Genomic DNA, 9,438 nt, shown 5'->3' on the forward strand with positions numbered 1-9,438 from the left:
TATTCTTTTTCCTTTTTTAAAATTTGACAATCAGAAATTATAGGTTTGTTTTGTTTATTTGATTCAGGGTCTCATTCTAACCCAGGTTGGCTTGGAACTCACTGTGTAGCCTAGGCTAGCTTGAACTTGGCCATCCTCTTGCCTTGAACTTCCTGAATACTTAAAGTCTGCCACATAGTGACACAATAAATAAATAAATAAATAAATCAGTCATCTGCCACATAGTGACACAACAAATAAATAAATAAATACATGCAGAGCCAAAAACTTTCCTGATAATATGCTTTTAGAAGCAGAATAATTAGAGAGCTAAGGACTTTAGTAATGAACAAGATAAGGTTATCTAGTATAGAACGTATAATTAAGTTCCATCACAAAGTATTCTTTCAAAACTAGCCATCACTAAAGAAGTAGAACTTTGTTAGTTAAAATTGCAAGTTTTTTTCCTTATTAGAATGCATTGAAAGTTCTATCTTACTTTAAAAACTTGGTTCAACCCCTAATTTGAGGGGTAAAACTTGATCTCATCCATTTCATAGCTTTAAACAAAATAGCAGTTTTTTACATTGTGATACAGCTCCTTTTTTCTCCAAACTCTGTTGTACTTGAGTTCTGAGGGGTAGAATTTGCAGGTAATTTCCCTTAGCTTTTGCTTGTTTGCTTGTTTTTAGATTAAGTCTTACATTGTACTTCTGATGCCTTCAGTCTGATTTTAAATCTAAAGCTGTGTTTTGTTTTGTTTTGTTTTGCAGTACCGGGGATTGAATTTAAAGCTTCACAAACATTAGGCAAGTGTTCTACCACTGAGCCACATCCCTGACCAAAGCTAATTATTTTAATATGTTCTATATAGGGAAGTACTGGTATAGTCCATTTCAGTAGCTTATAGTACTCAAATGTAAATAATAATTTTTAAAAAGTATATTTTTATGAACAGAATTATAAAATGCTGTATGTTAACACAATGCAGTGAAAAAGGAATATATACTCTACTCTGACATTTTAAAAGTAAATGTTGTCCTGAACTGATTGTGTAATATAAGTAACAAAAAATGGAAGTGTTTAGCTGGTATGCTGTTTATTTTGGTAAAGAAGTTTCTCATTTGCATCTTCAAGACAAGTCAGTTACTCTTTGTATATCCTAAGTTTGGACTCACCGCAAGGATCTGAGACTGTTTCAGATTCCACCTCTAAGTTAGCCTTTTTATTCCTATGCTTTAGCTTATGCTTTTTCCTTTTTTTTTTTTTTTTTTTTTTTTTTTTTGGTTTTTTGAGACAGGGTTTCTCTGTGTAGCTTTGGAGCCTGTTCTGGATCTCACTCTGTAGACTAGGCTGGCCTCAAACTCACAGAGATCCTCCTGGCTCAGCCTTCTGTGTGCTGGGATTAAAGGCATGTACCACCACTGCCCGGGCAACTTAGCTTTTTCAATTTTTAAAACTAGTTACTAAACTTAGTAGGCATCTAGACTTTTGAATCCATTTTACCCTGGACTTGAAACATTTGGAAAGTATATTTAGAGAGAAGTACTTCTAGTCACTGTAATTGTTAGCAGCAGTTAAGATAACCACTGAATCAATTGTTAAAATGCATCACTATAAGCCTAAAAGTTCTATAAATTAATACAGCTATCTTTCTATTGTTTATATTTTTCTCTTAAGAATATAATAGGATATCTATCATTTTGGGCAGTTGTAAAAAGTATTTTGTAGATAAGCTTAAGAAGTATCTTTTACCTGGCTTAGTTGCACACACCTTTAATCCCAGTATTTGGAAGGCAGAGGCAGGCGGATCTCTATGAGTTTAAGGCCAGCCTGGTCTACAGAGCAAGTTCCAGGGTGGCTAGAGCTAAACAGAGAAACCCTGTCTCAAAAAATGAGAAGAAAAAAAAAAGTACCTTTTAACAGAGAGTTGAAATTCCAATTTTGTCACTAATTAAATATTTTAATGGGTTTTACAAGTTTCTATGTTGTAGATAAAAATCTTAATTTCTTATTTGAGTAACTTAAAATTTGTTGATTGATTACAGTACTGAAGGAAAACATTCTTAAAAATGAAATCATTTATAAGGAAAGTTTAGTTCATAAGTTTGCTGTTAGAATCTGGCATACAGCAGGGGGAAAACTCAATAGTTATTGTCAAAGTTTGATTTAGAGCTTTTCTTTACATTTTAGAGGCATTTATTTAGTTTCCAAATATGAACTAGACTTGTCAGCAATATTAAAAGCTCTGATGTATATCCATATATAATTACAGAACTGTCAGGTGCATTTGGAGCACTGTCCTAATGGTTTTAGAAAACCAAGGAGAGTTAGTTCTTAGTCTGTTGATGCCCCAGCAGCCTGTAATAGCCTAACTCAGTTAGGATCTGTCTGAAAAATATCACTTCATGTTATTAATTCAGAGCTCCAGTTGTAGATTTAAAATGAAATTCATCTTTTTGCCTGGATTTATGATTCTGCAGCCAGAAAACAGAACATCCAATATGTTAGTTTCAAGGAGGGTTTGCTCACCTGCTTATTGCCAGTCTCTAAAGTTGGAAGCAGACTAGCTGGTGTTAGATTGGAGGCTCTAATCAGTTTGGTAATTTGAGGATAAAGTGTAAAATAATAATTTGAAAATTTTGAGTTACTTAGACAAAAATATATTTATAGTAATATGTAATATTTTTCTTCATTAAAGCTGTTTAGTAAAGATTTGTGTATTGTATGGGATGCTTTTTTTTATATGGGAAGACCTGTAATTTATGTTTACCAAATAATTTTTAATTTTTTTTAAAAGTATTAAAGTATAGTAAGAGCCACTAGAGTTTTTGTTTGTTTGTTTGGGGTGCTGGGGAGTGCTTGTTCATGTTTCTCCTGATGCTGATTACTCTTTCAAGCATCTAGTGTTCTGTATGTCTAGTGCATTTGGTTGTTAAACATTTGTATGAAATAAAGTATTGGCTGTTCAATTACTCCAATTACCTAGATTTGTTGTTTTACCAGATGGCCTTTGTCACACTTACATTAGGTTTTTGTTTTTGTTTTTCGAGACAGAGTTTCTCTGTGTAACAGTCCTGGAGCTCTGTAGATCAGGTTGTAGACCAGGCTGGCCTCACAGAGATCTGCCTGCCTCTGTTTCCCAAGTGCTGTGATTAAAGGCATTTGGCACCACTGCCTGGCTTTACATAGTTTTAAATTGGAAAATATTGAGGATTTATGAATTAAGTGGTATAATTTAGATTTTGATTCTTGTTTTACTGAATGCTATGCAACTACTAAACAAGAAAATATATGAGATGATTCCCTCATAGTTATTTTTCTATGTGCCTACTATAATTAGTGCAAAGATAGAAATTTTATATTTTGCTTTTTTTCTGTTTAGAATTATTTGAAGAGAATAATGTTTTATTTCTCTAAGTCAGCTCTATTGGATTTGACAAGTTCGGATACAGACATGCACTTACTTTTGTCAAAAGTATTATAATGTACTATGACAAAAAAATTTAGATAATTTAAGCCGGGCGGTGGTGGCACACACCTTTAGGCCCAGTACTCAGGAAGCAGAGCCAGGCGGATCTCTGTGAGTTGGAGGCCAGCCTGGTCTACAGAGCGAATTCCAGGAAAGGCACAAAGCTACACAGAGAAACCCTGTCTTGAAAAAACAAAAGAAAGCTGGGCAGTGGTGGTGCACGCCTTTAATCCTAGCACTTGGGAGGCAGAGGCAGGCGGATCTTTGTGAGTTCGAGGCCAGCCTGGTCTACAGAGCTAGATCCAGGAAAGGCGCAAAGTTACACAGAGAAACCCTGTCTTGAAAAAACAAAAAGAAAAAAGAAAAAAACAAAAGAAAACAACAACAAAAAAATTTAGATAATTTTTTGGTTTGGGTGTTTTTGTCCATTTTACTTTGTCAGGAGTGAGTTGCATGTAACACTGCATGTTAATGGACAGCTTGTGGAAGTTGGTTCTCTCCTTTCAGTGTTGGTCCTAAGGATTGAATGTCAAGCTTAGCATCAAGGCCTTTACCTGCTGAGCCATCTTAATGACCTAGGCAATATTTTCTCTGCGTTAGTTGGGCATCATTCTTTCATTTACAGGCAACACTTGTGTCATCACAGTCTTGTCTGTAGATTTTCAGTAACTCACTTAGCTTCTGAGGCACATCCTAACCATAGACTTCCTCCTTCAGGTACCAAAGTGACATTTTCATACTGAAGTGTAAAGTGTTGTTTGTTGTGATGGTTGTGGTGCTAGGAATTGAATCAGGGCTTCCTGCCTGCTGAGCAGACAATTTATAACTGAGCTACATCCCCATCCCTACGGTGTTGTTTTGGTCAGTAGTTTCTGAAGCGTACTAGCTGTTAAGCCATATCTGTATATTTTGAGGTAGTGGTTATCCAAGGAAAATATTTCAAACGTTAACAGTGTTGTAGTTTGTGTTCTTAAAGACAGAGTGTAAAAGGCAGTCGAGATGGTAAAGATGTTTACTGCCAAACTCAGTGAGCTGTGCTCTATCCTCAGATCCCACATGGTGGAAGGAGAAAACTGACTAGCATGTCATGACATGCATGGGCCCACATACATACCTATAAACACACACTCGTTCAAATAAAAACATTAAATGTAATAAAAAGTAGAATGAGTAAACATGTTTTGGTCACTAAGAAAAATACACAAAGGTTTTGTTTACTATTACATGAACAATCAGAGTTTAGTTGAAAGGAATAATATTAATAAATTGTTTCTGGGTAAATTTTCAAAATTAATTCAATATATATTGTTATTTTTGTAGAAACATCTAAAGCCTATATTCAAAACTGTTTCAGATTCTGCAGTGATAGTAGTTGATTTTAACAGTTAACTGAATGACTAATAAATATATCATTAATTCTTACTTTTGTCTATTTGCAGCTTATAAAACACTACACAGCAAAATAATGATCTGCTAGACTGCTAACACGAGCATCAGCTTCCACAATGCCTGTGCAGGCAGCTCAATGGACAGAGTTTCTGTCCTGTCCAATCTGCTATAATGAATTTGATGAGAATGTGCACAAGCCCATCAGTTTAGGTTGTTCACACACAGTTTGCAAGACCTGCTTGAATAAACTTCACCGAAAAGCGTGTCCTTTTGACCAGACTGCCATAAACACAGACATTGATGTGCTCCCTGTCAACTTTGCACTTCTTCAGTTAGTTGGAGCCCAGGTAAGTGTCCAGTATTTTTACTGATTTAGTCTATCAGTTGTCAAAATTAGTTCATCAGCCAGTACAGCATATGTTGAATGGTATTTAAAACCTAAAAGGTATTTACTTTTTGTGATGTGTTCCTAAAACAATTTTTCTTAATGTTATAAATTCTTATGCAAAATAATGAATCCCATTACAGTTACATATTTCTTTATTTTCTTAACAGCAGGGCCAGAATTTAGGTATAATAAGTAAGTGTTTTGGTGGTTGAGAAACAGTTTGTATATGAATATATCATTATTTATTCGTTAAGTCATGTGAAAAATATAATCAAAGGTTTAAATAGAAACAAATCAACTAAAGCCCTCAAGTAGAGACTTTGTTGATGTTATTTATGATTTCAGTTGGCTTAGGATATTATCAGTTGAATATGTAAATGAGAAAATAAATTATATCAGTAACAAATTCTGCACAGCATTGTACTCCCCTATATGTAATGCAGTGATTATTTCCTATATAATTTCACTGAATCATATCAAGAACCTAGAACAACTTTTATTTGATTAGGGTTTGTTCCATGGTACATATGAAAATATTCTGTTATTTCTGATTTTTACCTTAGCTCTTTAGGTACCTATTACTCCTACTTACAGATGAGAAGATGAAATTCTATATATGCATGACACAGTACATATTAAGGAAGAAAGTAGTGGCATGTCTGGAAACTCTGCTCTAGGAAGGAAGAAAGAGTTCTGTGCCAGCTAGCCAAACAGGGAAACTCTGTCTCTAAAAAGTCAAGTGAAACAACATCTACAAAAACAACAAACCCAAAACTAAAGCAAGATGTTTACAATTTTATGAAGCTTCCTGGCTTATTCAGGAAATTTAATAATTAACTATATTCATTTCTCTAATCTCTTGATAGGTGCAGGTGTCCTTTTAATGCTCAAAACCTATTTTCAAACTAGGCAGTGATTCCATAATCAATAGTGTCATGGTTTAATTGGCAGCATGTTTTTTCTAATGTATCATAGAATAATGCTGTCTCTTGCCAACAGTGGCACTTTAAGATTCAATAAAATACTTGCTTTTTTCAATAATTCTATATACTGTCTGTCTGCTATAGCATAGGTAGTCTTAATATCACTTCTGAATAAATGCGTTATTATAGTGCTTAAAATAGTGTATGGATCGTGCATTGTGACACACATCTTTTCAGGTTATTTTCTTCCCTATCTCTATTTATATTGGTCTCCTAACCAGTTCTCAGATATGCTATGTATATTAATGCATAGGGATTTTAAAAATGTCTTTGCCTACAGTGATTCCTTCCTCTCTACTTTGAAGTAGTTACAATTGTTGCAGTTCTCCAGGAAGTTTATCCTGACTGTATCAGTAAATTGCAGCCCTTCTCCAGTATTTTATTTTCTAAAATTTATTTTTATTATTTTTGATTGTATAAGTGTGTCTGTCTGTGTATGCATGTCACAACCCCAAATACTTACCTTTATTTGTGTGTGTGTGTGTGCGCGCGTGTGTGCATGCGTGCGTGCGTGCGTTTGTGTGAATGTCACCTGCACAAAAGAGCTCCCAAGACGGTGTTAGGTCTCTGAAGCTGGGATTAGAGGCTGTTGTGAATTGCTTAATATGGGTGCTAGGAACTGACTCTGGGTCATCTGGAGCAGCAACGAGGGCTCTTAACCACTGAGCCCTCTCCATATTTCTTGTTCCACTTATATTTGTGGTGTAGTTTCATTGATCACTTTCTAACATGTATTTATTTATTTATATATTTTTTTATTTTTTACTTATCTCTATTTTGTTTAAACTCTATGAAGCAGGACATTTTCTCTTTTGATTATTGATAAATCCATAGTTTAAACATATGAGAAATATTCTATAAATGTCAGTATTGGACTAAACATTATGAAACATATATAGTCATCATTTCGCAGATATGGAAATGGTTTTTTGTTTGTTTGTTTATTTTTAAGACAGGGATTTTCTGAGTAGCTTTGCGCCTTTCCTGGAACTCACTCCATAGCTGGCCTCAGATCCACCTACCTCTGCCTCCCAAGTGCTGGGATTAAAGCCATGCGCCATCACCACCCAGCCAGATGTGGAAATTGATATGAACCAATTAAATGGTTTTCTCAGGGTCACACATAGGAGTAGCAGAGCCTAATGTTTACCCACTTTTTTGTTTTGTTTTGTTTTGTTTTGTTTTATTTTTTTCCTTCTTGTGCTGGGGATTAAACAAAGGGCCTCACATGTGCTAGTTGGGAATTCTCATCATTGCGTTACATCTCTGGTACTTACATTCTGTCAAGGGAGTATAGATCATAAATTATAAATTTAATAGGTAACTCATGTAGAAGTCAGTACTAAATTATATGGGGTGAAGGCAGAATCTCTGACTCTCTTAATTTTTTTTGGAAGATTATCATTGATAAAATTCTGTTAACTTTCCAACTTCATTTTAAGTTCACTTAAATGGCTTTGATTTTTGTATCTTTGTATAACAATTTTATATTCACTAAGATTATTAGATATATAAAGAGAAGTTGCATGAACTGAATGAATACATCTCTGCAATGTTTTACTTTTTAGGTACCAGATCATCAATCAATAAAATTAAGTAATCTAGGTGAGAATAAACACTATGAAGTGGCAAAAAAATGTGTTGAAGATTTGGCACTCTACTTAAAACCACTAAGTGGAGGTAAAGGTAAGTTCATAAGATGCATTCTTAAGTGTGTAAGACTTGGTCAAGTGTTAAGCATTGAGTTCTTAACTTTGACTAGAGTCACTGCCTATCATGAAATCCACAGTGTATTGGATGGGTATATAAGTATAATAAATTTTTTAGTTGCTTTGACAAAAGCAGAATTGTAGTTTATTGTTGCTATTTCTTACAAATATAATAATTATTAAATGAATCAAATATTTTTTTTGTGCCTGTTAATTGAGAGTGGACTTAGGATGCTTGAGATACTTTAGTAAACAGGAAAACACAACCTGAACCTAAATGTAGTACTTGATTTCAGTAAAAGGAAAAAGTATAGTAAACAGTATGGTGAATTAGGTTATATATTGTTAATGGTAATTGGTATAAAAAGAAAATATAGGGAGGTTAAAATGTCACGGTGAGAGGATAAAGACAGATTACAGATTTTAAGAATATCTAGTGAGGTCCTTGTTTAGAATGTGGCTCTTAAAATTGAATTGAGTTAAAAGAGATGAGATAGGTACTGAAGTAGATCCTGGAAAAGTTTTTTCTATGCAGTGGGAACAGCCATCCATTGTATTGTCCCTGTGGGAAGGAGAGAGTGTACTTGGAGTAATGTCAGTCAGGAGAGTATTACAAGAAAAGTTAGGATGGAATATAGTGAGGCAAGGTGATATGCCAACTTTCAGATCATGTACAGACTTGAGCTTTTGCTCTGAGTAAGTTGGGGATGGTTTTGAACAGAGTAGTGACATAATTGGACTAACATTAAAGGATTACTTTGACTGTTCTCTTGATACTGTATTTAAGGACAAAAGGAATAGTGAAAAGTTAAACAGTTGAGGCACAGTTAGCAAAAGTGGAGCTTGGTACATAGTTTGGATGCATTTGGAGGTAAGACAAAAAATATTTCCTGGATTTGGAGTTGGAGAGGCAGAGCAGAAGAGGCAAGTGTAACTACTGAAGGTTTTGCTTGAGTGCCTGTAAAGAGAGTTGCTACAGCTTTTGGAATAGTGGAGGTAGATCAGGTTTGGGTAAGAAGCTCAAGTTCAGTTTTGGTTATATTAAGTTTTAGATGTCTAAGATTCATCTAATAGCTTATATTGCTATTAGATACTGATATTGAGTAGCTGATACTGAGTTACCAGTGGATATATGAGTTTTGAATTAAGATGAAGTGCATGGTCTATAGCTTTGGGGATTATTATAATATGAATGTTTTGGAGAGCAACGTGACTGGAAGAGATCATCTGTGTAATGAGTTTATAAGATAGTCCCTTTAATGTTGGTAGGTCAGGGTAGGGGTCTAAAAACTGATATCAGCCGGGCGGTGGTGGCACACGCCTTTAGGCCCAGCACTCGGGAGGCAGAGGCAGGCGGATCTCTGTGAGTTCGAGGCCAGCCTGGGCTACCAAGTGAGTTCCAGGAAAGGCGCAAAGCTACACAAGAGAAACCCTGTCTGGAAAAAACCAAAAACAAACAAACAAACAAAAAAAAAAAACCCTGATATCAAAGGATACTATATGGGAGAAAAGTAAGAA

At 34.9% G+C, this 9,438-nt stretch overlaps 1 protein-coding gene across 7 annotated transcripts in view; it reads left to right on the forward strand.

Annotated features, from left to right (window-relative positions):
- Rc3h2 (ring finger and CCCH-type domains 2) overlaps positions 1-9,438 on the forward strand; it is a 67,131-nt gene that overhangs the window by 2,536 nt on the left and 55,157 nt on the right. For 6 of the 7 annotated variants that reach the window (XM_006992537.4, XM_006992538.4, XM_015986184.3 and 3 more), the window contains exons 2-4: positions 753-788; positions 4,891-5,187; positions 7,780-7,897. In XM_006992537.4, coding sequence (XP_006992599.1) covers positions 4,957-5,187; positions 7,780-7,897 — 349 coding nt within the window. In that variant the 5' untranslated portion in view covers positions 753-788; positions 4,891-4,956. The remainder of the gene's footprint in view (positions 1-752; positions 789-4,890; positions 5,188-7,779; positions 7,898-9,438) is intronic. The other variant, XM_015986182.3, reaches the window with a different exon arrangement.

The sequence above is a fragment of the Peromyscus maniculatus genome, chromosome 4, assembly GCF_049852395.1.
Source record: "Peromyscus maniculatus bairdii isolate BWxNUB_F1_BW_parent chromosome 4, HU_Pman_BW_mat_3.1, whole genome shotgun sequence".
Taxonomy (NCBI): domain Eukaryota; kingdom Metazoa; phylum Chordata; class Mammalia; order Rodentia; family Cricetidae; genus Peromyscus; species Peromyscus maniculatus.